This window comes from Megalopta genalis, chromosome 3, assembly GCF_051020955.1.
Source record: "Megalopta genalis isolate 19385.01 chromosome 3, iyMegGena1_principal, whole genome shotgun sequence".
NCBI lineage: Eukaryota > Metazoa > Arthropoda > Insecta > Hymenoptera > Halictidae > Megalopta > Megalopta genalis.
In genome coordinates, this window is record NC_135015.1 from 20953552 (window position 1) to 20975483 (window position 21932).

The 21932-nt window shown below is 39.3% G+C and overlaps 1 protein-coding gene across 4 annotated transcripts in view; it reads right to left on the minus strand.

Moving 5' to 3' along the window:
- Positions 1-80: 80 nt before the first annotated feature.
- The window catches only part of LOC117225022 (uncharacterized), a 46325-nt gene continuing 24473 nt past the window's right edge, over positions 81-21932 (minus strand). For 3 of the 4 annotated variants that reach the window (XM_033478314.2, XM_033478315.2, XM_076520274.1), the window contains exons 3-20: positions 16231-16481; positions 9221-9306; positions 8935-9130; positions 7246-7613; positions 6210-6435; positions 5422-5570; positions 5001-5036; positions 4726-4820; positions 3992-4165; positions 2733-2930; positions 2360-2629; positions 2085-2258; positions 1804-2002; positions 1480-1706; positions 1151-1370; positions 921-1041; positions 630-844; positions 81-543 (exon numbers count right to left, since the gene is read on the minus strand). In XM_033478314.2, coding sequence (XP_033334205.1) covers positions 389-543; positions 630-844; positions 921-1041; positions 1151-1370; positions 1480-1706; positions 1804-2002; positions 2085-2258; positions 2360-2629; positions 2733-2930; positions 3992-4165; positions 4726-4820; positions 5001-5036; positions 5422-5570; positions 6210-6435; positions 7246-7613; positions 8935-9130; positions 9221-9306; positions 16231-16481 — 3360 coding nt within the window. In that variant the 3' untranslated portion in view covers positions 81-388. The remainder of the gene's footprint in view (positions 544-629; positions 845-920; positions 1042-1150; positions 1371-1479; positions 1707-1803; positions 2003-2084; positions 2259-2359; positions 2630-2732; positions 2931-3991; positions 4166-4725; positions 4821-5000; positions 5037-5421; positions 5571-6209; positions 6436-7245; positions 7614-8934; positions 9131-9220; positions 9307-16230; positions 16482-21932) is intronic. The other variant, XM_033478313.2, reaches the window with a different exon arrangement.

Genomic DNA, 21932 nt, shown 5'->3' on the forward strand with positions numbered 1-21932 from the left:
AAATGGTACATAAATTTTATTGTAATGGACGATAGAAGGATTATAATATTTGTTTTCAAACTTCATTAATAAATCATATGTTACAATTAAGAATAAATCAATTCTCTTTATCTTACAAAACATGAATATTACAATCTTTTCTTGTGTAGTATAACATGAAGTACTTTATTCACTTTAATTAAATATATTTTTATATATATAATATATATTTATATATATGTATATATTTACATGTAAATAGAACATTTGAATCATGATATGAGTACATAAAAGTTTTAATTGTTACAACCCATTTTTACGGAGAAAGAATGTTTAATTTGTACAATGTTGTGTTTGGTGAATCAAAGTGTATGAATGATGGTAAAAAAATATACAATTTTGAGGTATTTTAAATTTTCCCTATTCTGTGCACTGACCAAGACCGAAACAATTTTTTTGTGGACTTAGTTTTCAATTCTCTTCCATGAGCAATTTGTACCTCTAATGATGCTCCATTATTTAATGCCAGCCATGTCTGAATTTCATCGGTTGCAGCCGATACCCCTAAAAGTTAAAGTACATCAAACAAGTAGACAATAGAGTTTGTTTCATTCTGATCCCAAATAAAAAAAAGATGGATTCTCGTGTACCTAATAATTCATGAAGGGTGATCCGACGACTGGCTAGTAACTCTTTGCTAGCACTTCGAATTTCAAATATTAATAAAGATTGTCTTGGAACATTGTCGCCTTCGATATGAAAGTCTATACTGAACTGAGGGTTGGGCATAGCAGGTAATAGCCGAGATTTTGCCAAGGTTTTGCCACTGTTCGCTGAGGATGTAATTTTGTCAGGGCTGGTACACCTAATAAATGTCAAACATTATTTTCAGCACACAGCATAATCTATGTAATTATACATTAAGTTTATCACATACTCACGTTTGAAGTTTAATTCTACAGTATAATTGAGCGATATGTGCAACATGAAGACCTTGAGCCTGAAGAACTTTACCTTCTATCCCTGAATATTTTTCTCTGGTGCCGTTGACAACTTTCAATTCTAGTATAATAAATATTATTTTAACAATCGATCATTTTCTCATACTTTTCATATTTGATTGAAATATAAATGAAAATATTTCCAACATTTATTAATGTAATTTCCTAACCATTTGGTCTCAGTCTTAAACGTGGACTAGGCTGTCTTATTCTGCCAAGCATATCTGGTTGCGATACAGCATGTGCCAAGCCAGATTCTTGTAAAAGCTCTGTAGCATCGGCTTCTCCTCCTCCTCTGGGTTCCAAACTCAATGTTATACCCTTTGCCTCGTTTTTCTCTTCAATATTGACTTCTGAACGAAATCTACGAAGCTTCAGTCCTCTCTTCACCTAAGATTATTTATATCTTCGTCGTTATCGCGAATATTTGCGGCAGAATTTATAAAAATTAAGCTGTAACTTAATACGCTTTCGCTCTAGTATTCGTACACGGGCTCACCTTTTGTTTCATAACACGGAAGCTATTGTATTGTGGCAATTTCTTGCCGAAGTTCTGTTCCGGGCTCGGTGTCAAGCTATTATAGGAAGATCGCCGTTCTTCCCGCGACTTCGTCGAATCGCTGTTATCAACCGCATCTGTTACTCTCTCCGTGATGACTCTAGGTATCCATGAAGTTTGCATGCCATTCGTCTCGTTAGAATCTTTGCTACCGACACTGGCCTTGTCTAGTTCAAGCAATTCGAATAATAGTAGATAATCACGAAAACATCAAAACTACTGTTTAATTCAACGAATCAGTCAATTATCCACAAATCAATTTACCGGATTGATTAGAGATGGTTGGTTTGATCAAAGTTACTGTACGCGGTGGCGGAGGTGGCGGTACAACGTCCAAATGCAATCTCATCTTTGATTTCTCCATCGACGGTCTTCGAATAATATTCGAAACTGACTCAGAGGTTTCAATATTTAGTTGCGTCGAGTTCTCGCTGATGTTGCTGGCTGCGTATGTGCTTTGTGTCTAGAAGAAATGACCATACAATTTCTGATGTAACAGAAACACAAGTACGATGTTCTCTATATTATGAAGATTTTTTCAGTACCTCGCATTCCTCAGACAAGACCTTGATTCTCAACTCTACAGATCCCGTTTTGGTTCCTCTTAACGTGAACCAATGGGACTGATCGCTGTTCGACAATTTCCTGATGTCCTCGAGAGTCAACGATACTTTTCCCAGATAATCTTTCATTCCAAAAGTATCATGATCCCATAACACCTATGCACAGGCGAACGATTTAGCTATGATTCAATTAGGCACGCTTACGCAACGGAAAATATCATTTTAGTCGAATGAATCGTAGAAACGAGAGATCTTACGACATCCAAGGTCTCGCCTATCCTCGGCAAACCCATGATAGAACTTTCGTCCCAGCAGGGATTCAGGGTTTTCTTCTTTATGCTGCTCTTGTATTTCGTTTCGTTGTTCAGCTTCAATTCGCAAAAAGGATCGCTGAAGCCGTTCAAGTCCTTTGCCACAAGATCCTTCGCCCGTATCAGAGTCACTTCCATCAATCCGCTTCCGGTGGAAAGTAGACTCGACACGTCCGACGAGGCCGGATCTATGTCCTTGTGGGTCAATAGTAGCTTCTAAAAATAATCAGATCCGCATGAAACCCCCAACGGCAAGACGGAAATAAAATCTTATTAAGGTCGGCTGAATAAATGATTGTCGACATCAACTGCCACTAACTGCCTGTTGCATCCACGGCAAGCTGTTCCTTTTTGTTTTCGGCTCGTCGTCCGACACCGGAAGGGCTAAGCTGCTCCTTCGACTCGTCACCACTTGCTGCACGCTTTTCACCGGGTGGAACATCACCGACACCGTCATCGTTGACATATTGTTCGACCCGCTCAGAGATAGTTCTTTCTTTATTATCCAGGTGCTCTCCTGCGATGAAAACGTTGTTACATGTTTAACATTTTAGGCACGACGCGCCTCTCTGGACGACGCACCACTATAGTGGCTTGCTCTAGTAGCTCACTCGCTCATCGTTCGAACCAAATAATCGTCTTCACACGCATTGTTTCACACTTCTTTTGTCTTCGCATCGATTTACAACAGTCTACAGGGTGTCCCAAAAATGCCTCGCAATCCGGAAATGGCGGGTTTCTCGGATCATTTGAAGCAACTTCTTCCTTTACAAAAATGTTCTCCGAGGCACCGTTAACGAGTTATCAACGAAAAACAGTGCGCCAATAAGAATCGAGTACGGCTGACGCGAGGCGGCCCAGCCAACCAGGGCGCCAAGCCCAGTTCCGCTCATTGGCTCGGCTGCCACGCGTCAGCTGCTCTCCTGGAAGGGAGTGATTCCTGAGGTCATTTCATGTAACTTTCTCCTTTACGAAAATTCTCTGCGAGGCGTCGTTCACGAGTTATTAACGAAAAACAGTGACCAATCGGAGAACCAGTGTGTCCGGCGCTCCGCCCTTGCGGCCAATGCCGCGTCGCGCCGGTCGTTCAACGCAGCGACATTGGTCGCGAGGGCGGAGCGTCAGCCGTGCGCGATCTCTCATTGGTCACTGTTTTTCGTTAATAACTCGTTAACGGTGCCTCGGGGAACATTTTTGTAACGGAAGAAGTTGCTTCAAATGGCCCGAGGAACCCGCCACTTTCGGATTGCGAGACATTTTTGGGACACCCTGTATATACAGTATCAGACTCTGTACAGTACACATCAGACTCTGCCATCCAGAGAAATAGCCTCGCGCAGAATTCAGCCGTACCTAAAAGGTTAACCAGTGGTTTATGTTTAGAGAACTGGAACCAGATGAAAGGATCTCATATGCAAGGTGTGGAACGTGCTCATAGGGGATCCCAATATTCATAGGAAGAAACGAAACGGTACATGGAAGTTCAAAAAAGCTACAGCGAAGAAGAGAATATGAAGTGGAAGAACTCGCGTGGAAATTATTTCGTACCCTTTGGATTAAGCGACTGCACGATTTTACCTGTGATAACGACAGTATAGCAAGTCCAAGCATGTCGCTGTCGGTCGACTTCGATATGTTCCAAGAGTATACCACGAAGCTTAACGAGACTTGGGTGTAATCCTGCACGAGAAACTGGGCCCTGGATTCCCAGCATGGGGAATTAGTGCCACGAATGTAATGCGTCGTCTTCACCTGAAGATTTCACGTGAACAAACGACGATCAGTTCATCGATTCGCTTTTACCGGCTAATTAACGCTAAACCTACCGCGGTCAAAGTGTGACCGCTTTCTTGTTTTGCAATTCTGCTAAGTTCCGAGACTCTTTCGTGGAAAAATAATATAAGTTATATTATTATATATAATATAATAATGTATATATACAATATATATATAATAATATAATAATATATATACTTATATATAATATAAGTTATACTATTGGAGCAAGTTTTATAATAGAAACTTTACAAATAATATAAGTTATATTACTATATATAATATAATAATAATAATAATAATATATATATATATATATATATATATATATATATATATATATATATAATATATATATTTATATATAATATAAGTTATATTATTGGAGCAAGTTTTATAATCAAAACTTTACAAATTCTAAATAAATTCGGTCTTCTCACTTTCCTGAAGCAGTTACACGCCAGTTGGTATTACCGCTTGGTAGGTTTAGTGTTAACAACGAGGAGCTTCGGTGCGAAGTTGGAAGACCGCGTTACCTTCTTCCGATTGTTGAACAACATGCAGTACGGATTGCACTGAGTGCTGTCGCTGTTGAGATTTTCTGCGGAATGGATGTACACCACGAGCACCCCTGGAAATGTTCGAAGCCGTGATTTAACAATTCCGTAGATTCGATCGCGCAACGTCGGCTTATATGCGAAAGTGAGGTAATAACAGCGCTGTGCTCTTAACAGGAAAACGAAACTGTTCGACAATCATGCTCGAAAGCAACATTCATCGTCACCGATGCAACATGTGTTTGGCGTTTTACCTGATTTCTGAGCTCGATTGGAATATTTTCGTGACACTGAAAACACCAGATATATGGGTAACACCGACCACGGTCGCTCGACCATCTTCTTGATTTAATTAATTATCTATTTAGGAATACAGTAAATTCGATCTAATCGCGACGCTCGGCTTGGAAAACAAAAATGGACAATCTGGGAAGAGGAGACGCGATTAGTCGAGATATTATACTGTTCTTTCGAAATTTTCTTCATCCATTATTTTATCCTCCATTTTTGTTTCCAAGCTGAACGTCGATCAGGCAGAATTTAATGTACTCGAGAAAACGACGACTTGGATCTCGACTAGTTGTTTTCGTTTCTTTTTTTTTTTTTATTATAACCGAAACAAGATAACAAGGACAAGAATTTTAGAAATTTAGGATGAGATCGTGAAAAGAGTACCTGATAGGTGTGCGTTGTCCTCTGTTAATTCTGGTTGCGGTAGATCCGGGTCCAATTTCGGAAGGGCGGTGTACTCTAATCGAGCGTTGATGTTCGGAATGTTCGCGCTGTTACGGGACGGTTTCTTCTGTTGTAACACCGTCTCGATTCTGTTCGAATAGAAGCAATTTACGTCGACACGGTTCTTCCATTTCTCGACTTTTTTTTATTTAATTAAAAGTAACAATTAATTTAATTAATTGTCACGTACGAATGGATTTACATCTTTGTCTTCGTCGAACGTTATTTCAACGAGTCGATTTACCAGCTAAGCGACGACCGAATCGATGACATTTAATTTATTGAACATTTTTCGTACTCGATATTTATATATATATATATAAATAAATATATATAATATCTATATAATAATATTATATAATAATAATAATGTAATATAATATAATAATTATATATTATTATAATATATATATATAATATTTAATAATAATAATATTAATATATATTATTATATTATTAATATTATTATATATATTATTAAATATATAATATTCAATAATAATAATATATAATATATATATATATAATTATATATTATTATATATTATATTATAATATAATATTATATAATAAATTTATATATTTATATATATATTATTTATATATATTTACTCGATAATTCGTTACATCGAACGAAAATTGTGGCGCGGCGGATGTTATTAAGCGACAAAACGAAACCGGGAATCGTGCGTTCTTTCGCACGGAATTTTTATACTTCCGCTACTTACACCTGCGAGTTGTCCCAGTTATAGACGCCGAGCGCCAATTCGAATTGTGCCAGAGTGATCGTGCTGACAAGCCGTTTTCCTTTTAATTTGATGGAAACTTTCTCGTTATCCAAGGCACCCACCAGGAACGAGACGTCCTCGTTCCATGTGGAATTCAAGGGAGTCGTCACACGCCTTTGATCTCCTAGCGTTACCACGAGCCATCTCGATTCGTCGCCGATTGGTGCTATATGTGAATAGATAACGGACCGTCGTTGTAAATCCTAGATACAGTAAATTCTCCACGATTTTCCTTCAGATTCTACATAAAAAACGGACAATTTGAGAAGAGGAGATACGATTATTCGAGCCTCGCACCTCGTTCTTTATAATTGTTGGCAATCGGCACAACTGTAAAAATGAGCAAATTCTCCCTTTTTTTGCGATTTCTCTCAAATTGTACATTTTTTGTTCGCAAGCTGAGGGAAAATTGGGGAGAATTTACTGTACACCGGAATTCTAGATCGGATTCGTTGTACTTGTCGCTGTTCAATTTTTAGAATTGCATTAAATATGACGAATAAGCGTGGCTAAAATATAATTTTACTAATTATAAAATAATGCGACGAAAAATGTTTATTTTAGTAATTGTATACGTGTGTATATATATATTATTTATATATAATATTATAATAATAATTATAATTATATTATAATCAATAATTATAATATATAATATTTACATATAAATGTTTATTTTAACAATGCAATTGGAAAACATGGTTAAGAATTAGAACACTCGAGGCCATCAAAATTGTACCAGAAGATCAATACTTAGGGGATGGCTAAACTCTTCCCGAAATCAGTGCCAAGTTTTCATCATATCGTGTAGCATACACAAAAGTGAAACGTAACGATTTTTGATCGCTGCGTCTATTTTTATCGCTGCGGAAAATATTGAATAACGTTTTAACCGAGGGCGCGAACGATTATTTAATATACAGAATCGAATATAGCATGTTAAAAAGAGCGATTATTAAGAACAGTTGGTTTTTACCCGCGGCGCCGTTTTGGGACAAGAAAACGGTGAGCACACCCTGAGGTATGGAATTCGCCATAAAATCCAATCTGGGTCCGGGCCGTTCCTGCGCTCTCAGATTCATCTCCAGATGGCCTGGATCAACGATCCAGCTGGCCAAAGCGTCCGTGACCACCGCGTGGATCCAGGTCTTAATTAAAGGCATTTCCATCATTTGTACGGCTCGCAGGATTCTCACGCTGAACCAAACATCCGGCTTCTCCACGAAACTCACGCTTAAAGAGGTTGCGTGAGGAAATGGTGCCATGGAGTTAAGGGTCAGGGTGGCGAGAATCGTTCCCGAGAGAGATAGTTTCTCCACAGCTAAATCAACGTCCATGCCGACCCTTCAATCGAACGTATTATCTTATAATCGGGATTCGCCAGTATATAAACCTTTTTAGGGACGAGCAAATTTTAAGCTGTTCAAATTATTTTCTTCCCCAAGAACTAGTTCATATATTGGGTTGGCAACTAAGTAATTGCCGATTTCAGTTATAGATGTCTCTCGCTCCCATTTTTATGATATCCGTAAATGTTATATTATAAAATTATTATTATTATTATTATTATTATTATTATTATTATGTTATTTTTTATTATCCGTGAATGTTAGCCACTGGACAAATTGAATGCAGCGGTCAAGGAAAAGCGAGCAGAATCGGTCGATCGTAAAGGTGTCATTTTCCAGCAGGACAATGCTAGGCCGCACACGTCTTTGTCCACTCGGCAAAAATTCATGGATATTGGTTGGGAATCGATGTTACACCCGCCATATAGCCCTGATCTCGCACCATCGGATTACCACTTATTTCGAACCCTGGACAACTCCCTTCGTGGTGAAACTTTTAATGACGATGACGCTGTCAAATCTCACTTAACTCAGTTTTTGGCCGAAAAGGATCAGACTTTCTACGAGCGTGGAATTTTCAAGTTGTCAGAGAGACGGCAAAAGGGTCATCGGACAAAATGGAAAATACATTACACAGATTAAACTTCGTTCCAAGTAAAAAGAAATTTTTTATTTCATTGAACAAATCGGCAATTACTTAGTTGCCAACCCAATAGATCGAAGTTTTAAATACCGTGCAAGAGAAGACTGCTCTGTCTCTCTTGTTATTTAGCACTTCGACCGTCGTCCCCCAACTATCTCGAAAATTTCATTATTATTATATAAGTATATACATTATATATATAATAATATATTATAATATATATATATATATATATATATATGCATAAGTATGTATTATTAAGTATTATATTTAACGAAATTTAGAAAAATAATTTTCGTGTGAAGACATAATATATAATATAATACATATAATATAATTAATATATAATATAATATAATATATAATATATTAATATATAATAATATAATATATAATATATAATAATAATTTTCTTTTCGTGACACGACGGTCAAAGCGTGAAACAATTAAATTATCTGTTTGCGCAATGAAATGAACGAAACCCCAATGCGAATCGGTTAATTGTTAATCGTTATTTTATATTGAGTCGCATACACTGCGCGCGAACTAATCGAATAAAAGTTGAAGCAGAATGTAAAATGTAACAGTGGCGTGAAAAACTATTGGACGTTCTCTAGGAGGTTTTTTACGATTTAGTCAGGATCGCGCCGCTTCGATTGAATTATATACTAACCCTTTGCCGAATAATCTCGTCGTTATCAGCATGCGGAATTGTTCGCAATCGAGCCGCACGTCGGCCTCGATCGACAATTTCGTTTGCCCGGCTTGACCATCGAGACTGTCATCGTCGTTGGTGTAATCTAATGTTCGTACCCGGGTCACGTACGGTGTCTGCTCGCCGAGAGTCAGTTCCCTAAGCTCCAGTGGCCCTGGAACGGTCACGCAAATCGCCTTGCTATATTTTTCTTGTCAGAAGACAACAATTTGTGATCGTAGCTCGTAATTGGAATTTCGTTTACCTAGTATTCCCGGTTTAGCCTCGTTTAACAATGGCTCCAGTCTCTCCTTCGCTAAGGAAAATATTCCTGCTGCACTGAATCTCCACCTAAACGATACAGAAAGTATTAAATCTTCGTCGTGTAAATTATTGCATTTTATTCGAGTTTAATGTACTCTATTTTACTCTATTTTGTTTTATTTTATTTCAGTTTGATGTATTCTATTTTATTCTCTTTTCTTTACTTTTCTTTCCTTTCCTTTTATTCTATTCTATTCTATTTTATTTTGCTTTACTTTATTTTCTTGTTTTATTTTACCTATTTTATTTTATTTCGCTTTACTTTATTTTCTTGTATTATTTTATCTATTTTATTTTATTTCGCTTTACTTTATTTTCTTGTATTATTTTATCTATTTTATTTTATTTTGCTTTACTTCATTTTCTTGTATTATTATATCTATTTTATTTTATTTCGCTTTACTTTATTTTCTTGTATTATTTTACCTATTTTATTTTATTTCGCTTTACTTTATTTTCTTGTATTATTTTATCTATTTTATTTTATTTTGCTTCGCTTCATTTCCTCGTTTTATTTGATCTATTTTATTCGATCGTATGGCGTCACAAGATTACAATATTACATTACAGTACAGAATTATTGAAGGACTTCGCGGCGATCTTATCGACAATTTTATTAAACGAGGGGAATCTCATTTCACGAGTGTTTCGATTAATTTAGGAGTTTCAGGCACGTAACGCAGATGATAGCTGTAATTTGCTAGCGATAAGATGAAAATTAATATTGATGGCAAAAGCGGTCTTCTATTTTTAGCCTGTAATGGAGGATTCGTAAGCTATTAGGGAATTAACAGGGGGGTTGCTTCATTCACGGATTAAAAGATCGATTACGAACGTAACAGAGATACTAGACATGAACAAAAATGTTTAATTAAATGATCTTGACCGCTCTGTAACGACACAATTCAGCGTACAGTCGAAGAAGAATGAAACGAAACGAAACGAAAACAATGAAACAATGAAAAATCTGTCGGGAACTAAGAATACTTTAAGGGACAGTTGGTGTAGAAATTAGAACGTTCGATAATATTGAAAACCCTGAGATTGCTTTATAATTCGCTACGTGTTACGTTTATCGGAACAAAATTAATTTATCATTGTTTCGTGAAACGTTACACTTTTTCACCCTTCACCCTGAAATTCTTTTACCTCGCTACGTTACGTTTATTAGGAGAACAATTTATTTATCGTAGCGTCGTTGATCTGTTGTTCATTTATTAGAAAATGAAATTGTTCCGTTGACGTTTTCGCCGCTCTTTATACAAATTTTCTCGTTCGTAAAACTCTTACAATATACAGGGTGTCCCAAAAATGTCTCGCAATCCGAAAGTGGCGGGTTCCTCGGGTCATTCGAAGCAACTTTTTCCTTTACAAAAATGTTCTCCGAGCCACCGTTAACGAGTTATTAACGAGAAACAGTGACCAATGAGAGGCGAGCTCGGCTGGCGCGTGGCGACCGAGCCAATGAGCGGAACTGGGCTTCGCGCGCTGGTTGGCTGGGCCGCCTCGCGTCAGCCGTACTCGATCCTTATTGGTCACTGTTTTTCGTTGATAACTCGTTAACGGTGCCTCGGAGAACATTTTTGCAAAGGAAGAAGCTGCTTCAAATGATCCGAGGAACCCACCGACCCAATTTCTGGATTACGAGACATTTTTTGGGATCACCCTGTATATCTTCCGACCGTCGTGCGTGTACTTTTGACGCGTCCTGTAGGTACACGTTGGCAACCTGAGACACTGCGGCACTCTGAGAAGCGTGGATATAGCTGTCCGGTTTATACTCCTTTCGCCGCAGTCCAGTAATGAATTCGTGTCATTATCGTTAAAACGTGGTTAGCTTGTGCAAACTGTCGAGGGTTATAACGCGGCGTTACGCGCGTAATATCGTTGCGGGTGGTTTCTTCCTGTACACGCCGGTGGGTATCATGTTTACCGAAGCCGACGATTCGATTTCTCCATTATATCGCGTTTAATAAACCAAATTGTTTCCAGCCGCGTGCGCAACGACGATTATTACCTACGATGTTTCAAATAGCCGCCTATTACATGTATATTTATCGTTCGACGGTAAAGACGAAGCGGGATCGAATCGTGAACAATTTCGAACGGTTATACCGAACGGTCGCCTCCGATTGGTCGCCGGTTTTTCGCTGGAAACTCGCGAACCAAGCCGCGGACTGCATTTTCGCTAAGGAAAAAGTTGCTCCGAACGAGCCCAGAAATCCAGCATTTTCGGATTGCGAGACTTTTTCGGACACGCTGCATAGGCGCGCGCGCGCGCGTGCTCTGAAAAAGAGGCGTCACAGTTGACCGATCGATCTGTCGAAATGATTAAAGGGAGAGATCAATTTTTATTCAACTTTCGTTTCTTACAATTCACTTGGGGAAGATCGTTATCTCGCACGAAGATCCGCGGACCGGTAAAACCGTCGAAGAAAGTTTTGCAGATGCTTCCGACGAGACGAATGCGATTCACCACCACCCTCCCTCTTTCCCTCCCCCGGCGTTACGAATCGGACGCGATGCAGATCGAGCGTATCATAGTTTCGATCGACTTGGAGATCGCGCACGATCGACGCGTGCATCCCGTTTCCGGGCTCGGAAGATCCGATCGTCACGCGAACGCAACGCGAAAATCGGAGAACGGACGATAGCTCGCCGCGACGTATGCACCGATGTTACATGTAACGTCGGCCGAGCCGTTTTATCGAGACTTTATTAATCGGTCTTCTCGAAATAATTAACGCCGGATGATCTCGGCGATACCGCGAACCGCGACCAGCGGAACCGTCGGTCGCGTTGCACGCGTTACGGCGAGCGTTTCATCGGAAGTAAATCGAGACACGGAAGATTCCGCGAAATTGTTACGAAGGGATCTCCTCGTAAATGTATAAACGCCGATAATTACGAAGAGCATCGGTAATTAACGGACCGTGGATTTTTATGCGTTCACGGCATGCGAGGTTTCTAAATGTACCGGGAATCGTGCGGATCAACCGAAATTCGCATTTTCAGTTCGTTGCGACCCGGAGAGGCAGTCTTGCAGCAGCGGACGATAAGCAATTCTTTTTATTCATCCTACTTTTTAGAAAATACCTTCGACATTTATTTCGTTTCCTAATTGTTCCATTTTAACTCTTATATTTGCTTTACTTTATTTTCTTGTTTTTTGCTTTATCTATTTTATTTTATCTTGCTTGACTTTACTCTCTTGTTTTATTTTATCTATTTTATTTTAATTTATTCTGCTTCACTTTATTTTCTTGCTCCATTTTACCTATTTTATTTTAATTTATTTTGCTTGACATTATTTTCTTGTTTTATTTTACCTATTTTATTTTATCTTGCTTGACTTTATTCTCTTGTTTTATTTTATCTATTTTATTTTAATTTATTTTGCATCACTTTATTTTCTTGTTCTATTTTACCTATTTTATTTTAATTTATTTTGCTTGACATTATTTTCTTGTTTTATTTTACCTATTTTATTTTATCTTGCTTGACTTTATTCTCTTGTTCTATTTTACCTATTTTATTTTAATTTATTTTGCTTTACTTTATTTTCTTGTTTTATTTTACCTATTTTATCTTATCTTGCTTGACTTTATTCTCTTGCTTTATTTTATCTATTTTATTTTATCTTGCTTGACTTTATTCTCATGTTTTATTTTATCTATTTTATTTCAATTTATTTTGCTTCACTTTATTTTCTTGTTCTATTTTATTTTATTTTGCTTGACTTCATTCTCTTGCTTTATTTTATCTATTCTTTCCAATTTTTTATTTTGCTTCGCCTTTTATCGTATGCCATTACAGGCTTACAAATACTACATTACAATATTACAGAATCCTTCGTCGAACGTTCTAACCGTTTTGCATTTCACCTAATCGTATCTGTGTCGTAATCGCGCATGAAATCCGTGGTTTAGCGATAACGCGAAGTGTTTGAAAAGGTAAGAGACTGGTTTACTGAAAACCGCATTCGATTCCGGCCGATCCGACGCTACTTTTGGAACGCGGTTCCCATAAATTCTATGGCCCGGCACAGCCAACAATTAAACAGTTTGGACCGCAAGGCGTTCAGCCGCGAGCGCGGCAAGGATCATTTCAGCGGCGGCGCGTGCATGCGCGCCGCTGAGTATCAACGAAATGTGAAAGGCGACGGTTATACGCACGAGGAATGTGGAATGTTTACAAATGCCTGCATAGCATATTCGTTCGCGAAACGACGTTCATTCACCTACGGGAACCTTTCGCGGCGTTAACAATCGCGCGCGATATTTGCCCGGGGAGACGTCCTTCTGGCCGGGTTCGCGTCGTTGCTGTCGCTGGATCGCGCTGGATCGCTCGTTGATAAAAGATCGAGGATGATTGGGACGCGATAACATGGTCGAAGCATGGTTGAAGCATGACTGAAGCGTCGGCGAAGCCTTTGAAATTGAAAGAATTGAAAGAAAAATTGGAAGAATTGAAAGAAAAATTGTAAGAATTGAAATAAAATTGGAAGAATTGAAAGAAAAATTGAAAGAATTGAAAGAATTTAAATAAAATTGGAAGAATTGAAAGAAAAATTGAAAGAATTGAAATAAAATTGGAAGAATTGAAATAAAAATTGAAAGAATTGAAATAAAATTGGAAGAATTGAAAGAAAAATTGAAAGAATTGAAATAAAATTGAAAGAATTGAAATAAAATTGAAAGAATTGAAATAAAATTGAAATAAAATTGAAAGAATTGAAAGAAAAATTGTAAGAATTGAAATAAAATTGAAAGAAAATTGAAAGAAAAATTGTAAGAATTGAAAGAAAATTGAAAAAATCGTCGAAAGCTTCTCAGTGTCGAATTGCAGACACGAGATTTATATTACTTACGAATCGAATCTCTGGTCTCCTTATCTTAACCCTTTATGTGCCCATTACGGGCACTTAAATTACACGAAATTACGCTTTTATATCTCTGATATGATTCGAGTTATACCCTAATTGAATATGTCACGTTTTCATTTTACCGTTTTAATCTTTTTATAGCTTTTTTCAAGCTTTTATATCTCTCATATGATTCGAGTTATACCCTAATTGAATATTTCACGTTTTCATTTTATCGTTTGAATCTTGAACGCAGCGGTAATGCGGCATTAATTTTCGTTACGTCAAGATGATGTCATTGTTACGCGTTATAATCTTGATTTATACGTTGCATAAATGTTTTTATAGTTAAGAAAAGTAACTTCGCCCGACAGAGAGAGGATCAACAAAGAATGTTTCGCGAGACGGCGGTGTTCAGCGTTGACCACGTTCACCGATTCCGCGCACATAGCCAGGTTCTATTTTAAAAATTATGTCAACACAACACGTATTAAGGGTAAACATCGGCTGGTTTACAACGTAAAATTACTTAACCGCGATCGATGGATTTTACGACGGTATAAAAAGTAATCGTAAAGTCTAAGCTAGCCGTGGTCGTCGAGACGAAAAACGACGAAAAACGCGAGATCGTGTTCGCTCGTAAAAGTCGTCCCGGCCGCTAATTGAGGGGTCTTATTAAATTACGATTCGAATAGACGAGATTACGGCGCGCCGTTTTATCCGAACGGTTTTCTCCGTCGAAATCTTCGGTTCGGTTATTTATTTTGCCGACCGTACACCAGTAATGTCTCTCTAATTGACGCACAGATTGTCCACAAAAATGGACAATTTCGGAAGAGCTGATACGATTATTATCGAGCCTTGCAGCTCGTTTTTTATTATAGTTGTCGTGACTATTCGTGACTATAAAAATGAACCGCAAGGATCGAATAATCGCACTCTCTTCTCCCTAAATTGTCCAATTTTTGTGGACAATCTGTGCGTCGATTAGAGAGACATTGCTGTAAAAATTATGAAACAATCGAATCTCTTCGCGCTTCCCGAATAATATGAATTGACCGACGACGATCTCCGCCGCCGTTCTCGGCCAATAGCGATCGAATGCGGCGGCAGTGGGGCAGCTAATAAGGATGTGGGGGTGGGGGGAATATAAGCGCAAAGGCGCCTTCTTGTCGCGCGAGGACTATACGTTGTTCCGCGTACAGTAATACCGACGCTCGGATCGTCCACAAAATTGGACAACTCGGGGAGAGGAGATACGATTGTTCGATCCTTGCGGTTTGCTTTTATAGTTACGAATTGTCAACAACTATAAAAACGAGCCGCAAGGCTCAAATAATCGCATCTTCTCTTCCGAAATTGTCCATTTTTGTGCACGATCTGTACTTATAGAAGTACTTCTGTACTTATAGAAATACTTAAGTATTTCTTCAGTATATCTCTACAGTATTATTATTATTTCTACGGTATTATTATACTCCATTACTGTACATAATAATGTCTCCCTAATTGACGCTCAGATTGTCCAGAAAAATGGACGATTTGGGACGAAAAGGGGATACGATTATTCGAGCCTTGCGGTCTCTTTTTATAGTTACGAATTCTCAACAACTATAAAAGGAGTCGCACTGCTCGAATAATCGTATCTCCTGTTCCGGAATTGTCCATTTTTCTGCACAATCTGAGCGTCTGTTAGGGAGACATTACTGTATCGAGGAGCTCTCTCTTGGTTTCGACTGCTTCACTGTCGGCACGCAAAGTGAGAACAATTGATTTTGACGCTTTCTTATTTTGCCGCTTTTACGTCGATGGCGAAGTAACAAACATCAGCGAGATCGTTCAATAATTTTCTACGAAAGAGTCGCAGTTTCGACGATTTTAATACCTGGGTTCGCGGGACCCGTCGAAACGACGGCTGTCAAATTTTCAAATTTTCGATCACCGAGATTGTAAATCTTACGTCTACGGAGAATTAGTTCGATGTTGTATACGCGTACGTTACGATAGAAATTGCGAAAAATCTGCATAAGTATATATTTTTTTTTAGAGAACGGTGCAACGTGAAAAAAAACGAATGTATTATTTACCATTTGTTGAGCAACAAGCTCAACCACTCCGCGGTCTCGTCCTTGTACAGGGCCCTTCTGCGGCGCAGCCTTCCCAGTTCCTGTTGGATCGTCGATTGCAGCAATCTGGACACCCTCGTTTTAAATATCGTTCCTGCCAGCGCCAGGACCAACACCAGCCACGCCAACGACAGACCCGCCGCTCCAATTATCCATGCGATCGCAAGCGTTGCACTCAGATACAATGCGCCGCGAACTGCTTCTGCCTCCCTCTGCGGGTAAATAAAACGTTCTCAGCATCTCGACGTATATAATTAATCTATATCACGTTTCCGGCGACCATTGTCGGCCGTAACGAGCGAATTAGTTAGGGCAGAAGCCGGTGGAAATGAGCGGACGAACACGCGCGTTCAAGGTGTTCTCGAAAAATAGGAGAAAATTGTAGGCGTCCGGATTTTCGCTTCGCAATTCGTAATTTGCATTGAAATTCTTGATAAAATTGTCGGAAGAATCGTATTCATTTGTGCAAAAGCACTTTCAAAATTTACCACGAATTTACTACGAATTTACTCGAATTTTTCACGATCTTTTTATAACGATATCATTTTATATAATTTTCGCCGAGCAGCGATTTGCATTTAAATCTTCTTTTATAGAATTATCGAGGGAATCGTATTCATTCGCACGAAAGCACCGTCGAATTGATTTCGAATTCGACATTTTTCGAAAGTCGGCGCAAGCCCATTTGTTTTTAGTTGTAAATAAAATTTTAATATAAATGTGACAATTTAATATTAACAGATTAAATGAATTGATCGCAAATCATGCGATATCTCATTTTCAAAAGGAACGGGCTTACCCGTTACTTTCGAAAGAATTACCCGAATACGCTCCATTGGAACGCTACGGATTTTTATGCATTCTCGCGACATTTTAACAGCAGCACAGTGAATTCTCTCCAATTGGCGCTCGGATTGCGCACAAAAATGGACAATTCGAGGAGAGAAGATACGATTATTCGAGCCTCGCGGCTCGTTTTTATAATATTGTCCAAATTGTCGATTTTTCTGCGCAATCGTTTCTATAATATTGTCCAAATTGTCCATTTTTCTGCGCAATCGTTTTTATAATATTGTCCAAATTGTCCATTTTTCTGCGCAATCGTTTCTATAATATTGTCCAAATTGTCCATTTTTCTGCGCAATCGTTTCTATAATATTGTCCAAATTGTCCATTTTTCTGCGCAATCGTTTTTATAATATTGTCCAAATTGTCCATTTTTCTGCGCAATCGTTTCTATAATATAATCCAAATTGTCGATTTTTCTGCGCAATCCGAGCGTATACCGAATTACGCTCCATGGAACGCCACGGATTTGTATGCGTTTTCGGGGTGTTTCTAGTTCTCTACGGGATATTTTTATGCATATTCGAAACAAGAACGGAACCGAAAGAATCGCGAAAGAAACGAAATGACATGAACGCGCGGCGCTTTCGACTTATTAAAATCATTAGAGAAAGGAAGCGAAGCGCGGCTCGGCTCGGCTCGACTCGGCTCGGTTTTTTGCAACTGGTGCAGAAATTTCTGCCGCGCGTAAAGATTCGCACTCTATTTATTGCAACATTTAATTAACCGGACAATCAAGGATGTGTACAAAATCGTCCCGTTCCCGGCGATATCCCGCGGAACGATTTCGTTCCAACGAACCATTAAAGTCTCCTCCGCGCTTGTTCTCCTATCATTTGCCCGGTTTGTTTGCCGTACGAACGCGAACGCGTTATTAGATTAAGCTGCTCCCAGCAAAAGTCGATGTAAATACACGTTGTCCAGTTTATTGGGGCCGGGGGAGGGTCTCAATTATAATTACATGCCGGCCGCGTTCCGCGTTTCATGAAAATCGGCAGCGAATAGAAACTTGTTTAGTTTGTTAGGACCCGTCTCTCTCTCTCTCTCTCTCTCTCTCTCTCGTCCGGTCTCGAATGACCGCGGAATTCCATTAAAACTTTACACGAACGTTTACGACGCTGAATTTTACGCCCGGCACAGTGGTCCCGAGAAAGTGTCGGGCCCCGCAAACGCTTATCGGTCGGCGGATTTTATCGTTTACGGCAACTCTGCCGCGCGCAACATTTACTATCTCTAATGCCTCTTCGCGGAAAGATCGCCTATACGACGATTTGTTTCACTGGGGGAAAAAAGCGCAGACTTTCGTTTTGCAAAAAAAGAAAAACAGGAAAAAGAAATACGAAACGACTGAAATCAGGAGAATTAATGACTCCGGCAATTCACGGTTCGCACGTGAATAAGGTGCTTTCGAATAAATGGCACCTCCGACGAATGGCGTGGAATCATGTTCATTCTCTCTCTCTCCCTCTTTCGAATCGGTCTCGCCCCAGAAGCCTGCAATTATTATCGGACCTTCGTCGTAGCATTTCTCACCGAGAAAAACCGATTGTTTGCCGGATATTTCCAGCGCATCCCGTATTCGGTCGTGTTGCAGGCGGTTCTTCGTTCCTCTCTGTGTTCGTTAGCGGCCGAGGATTGACCCGGCCGTGTATTCTCACACGGGGCCTCTATTTATAATACCTTCGGGGCGAATGAAATAAAGGGAAAGTCGTGCAAAATTAAAATCATTATTCTCTTCGTGTTCGTATATAGGGCACGGATATATACCCCGCCGCGGCTCACGCAACATCGCGTGAGCCCGAATGTCTAAGGAGTTTCCACGGCGCCATGAAAAACGTCATTAACCCCGGGGAATGATTAGATTAAGCAGCACGACTAAACCGCGATTGATCCGGATCGGACGGTTCCGCCGAGGGGTTCCACGGGATTTCGCGAACACGGTCGTTTTCTCTCCCGGATGTGTTCTTCGGCACGGAATTGAAGCAAACGGCAGATCCGAGAGCACCGAGTCGCGCGATTCTTCGGGCATCGCGGCTCGTTTTCGTAGAGAAACTCCGGACAGTCGGCGAACGAAATTGAAAATTACTATTAAATAAATTGATACGAATACGTGGCGATGCTCTCTAGAATAAGAGACGACTCGACTTTCTAATTTTCTTTTGCCACGATTCGAAGGCAATTCTGAGGTCAGGTGACACGATTTGAAGGCAATTCGAATGGAAACCCTATTGAAGTACATAGACGTGGAACCGGCGCAAGGAGATTCACGGGTAATCCGAAATTTGGCATTTCCGGGAGAAATTACTGTAAAACTATAAAAACGAGTCGCGAGGCTCGAATTATATCGTATTAGCATCGACGTAGCAACGAATTACATAGGCGCGTAGAACCAGCACCGGGAAATTCACAGGAGCCCGTATTTTGGCATTTCCGGGAGAAATTGCTGTACCGCGCGAATGCACGGACGCGCCGCGCGATCCGCCATTTTACTTTTCACGGAAGGTACTGGATGAAAGAATGTACAAACGTGTAACAGTTCGACGAGCACGAACCACGGATTAACGGATAGGAAGCGAAAAGAGTACATTCTGGATGCAACGTGATAAGAAAGTTGCAATCGAACGAACGGGGGCTGTTATTTTTACTTTGAGAACGGTCGCGCGAACTTCTCTGCGCTTCCTGATTAGGTGTACCTCGGATTAGGCGTTAAACGGAGCTTAAGTGGCCGGATATTATAAACGACGATACGATTAACTCGGATCGTTCGAGTACAAAGGGTAAATAATTTTAACTTATATATTATATATACAGGATGTCCCGAAAATGTCTCGCAATCCGGGAATGGGAGGTTCCTGAGATCATTTGAAGCAACTTTTTCCTTTGCGAAAATTTTCTCCGAGGCTTCGTTTACGAGTTATTAACGAAAAACACTGACCAATAAGAGGCGAGCTCGGCAGACGCGCGGTGGCCCAGCCAACGAACGCACGGAGTCCAGTTCCGCTCATTGGCTCGGCCGTCTCGCGCCAAACGATCTCGCCTCTGATTGGTCACTGTTTTCCGTTAATAACTCGTAAACGAAGCCGCGGATTGCATTTTCGCTAAGGAAAAAGTTGCTTCGAATGACCTCAGGAATCCCCTACTTTCGGATTGCGAGACATTTTTGGGGCACCCTGTATATGTATATACTATATATATAATAATAATATAATAATATTATAATATATAATATATACTATATATAGTATATATAATATATAATATATACTATATATATTATTATTATTATATAAATATATTATATTATATATTATAATATTATTATATTACTATATTATTAATATATTACTTTACTTATTATATTATTATTATATTACTATATTATTAGTATATTATTATACTGTTCTGTCGTTTAAATTATTATGTATATATAAAATAATTTAAACGACAGAACAGTATTCATTGATTGTTCCATCGTCTCGCTGCGCGTCCCATCGAGTTCAATTGTAAAATAAAATCAGCGACGTGCATATTATCGCGGGGCACGGGGGCTAAAGAAGTATCATGATTCGACTCCGATGATTGTTTACGCTTCGCGGTCCCATTGCTGCAACGCGCGTCGTAACCCGATGCTGAATGGACGGCTATTATCTAACCCGGGCAAGCATTTTCTGTTATTTCGCGAACGGTGAACGTATCCGTATATGTATTGTATGTGTATGGTCCAAGGCTCCGTCTCGAAAAACCGGGCGCTTTCCGATGGAACTCGGTCCCTTAGCATTGTGAACAACTTTCTAATTAATGAAATGTTACAATCTTGACGGGACAGGTAACGTTACCAACATTACGTAAGCGCCGCGATATGGGACAGGAGAGACAACGGGATATTTTCTTTTATAGCCTTGCATTGCATTCGACCGAAGGACACTAAAGGGAGACCGAATGTAACAGGAATGCCGGTTTGCCTGAATTTCGATGCACGCAACGACGCGCGCGTCGTTAGTCTAACGAATCGATTCTTCGTAGTGCATCGATTCTTTCGAGCGCATCGAACGATTCCTCAAATTATTAATTTCGATCACGAGTTCGAATAACGAGCTGTTCGACCAGTGTAAATTCTCCCTGATCGACTCTTCGATTGCACGCGGAGATGGACAATTTAGGGAGAGGAGACACGATTATTCGAGCCTCGCGCGCCGTTTTTATAATATATAATATATAATATATATACATATAATTATATATATAATATATATAATTATATATATTTATATATAATTTATTAATTATCGGCAACTATTCAAACGAGCCGCACGATCGTTTTATTCCCCTCTTCCCAAATTGCGTTTACTTTTGTGCGCAATACGAGCGTCGATTAGGGAGAATTTTACTGTAGATCGTCGTTCATTCGAACGTGTTTCCTAGGTGCAGAGTAATGTCTCCCTAATTGACGCTCGGATTGTCCACAAAAACGGACAATTTGGGAAGAGAAGATACGAATATTCCAGCTTTTAGGGTCGTTTTTACGGTCATTGATTCTCAACAATTTTCGCGCGCAATCTAAGCGTCAATAAGGGAGACATTACTGTATCTATCGATCTCTCTGCTTCGCGGATATATTACGGTAATGTCTCCCTTACTGACGCTCTGTACTGAGAATTACCCTGTTTTTTATTTTTTAATCGTTTACGTACGAATAAAGAGACGATTATAATTACGATTACACTATACGATCACTACTACTGTACTACTACTATACGATCACATACTATACGATTATATTGTACAGAAAAAAATATTGATCTTTTTTCACTTTTTTC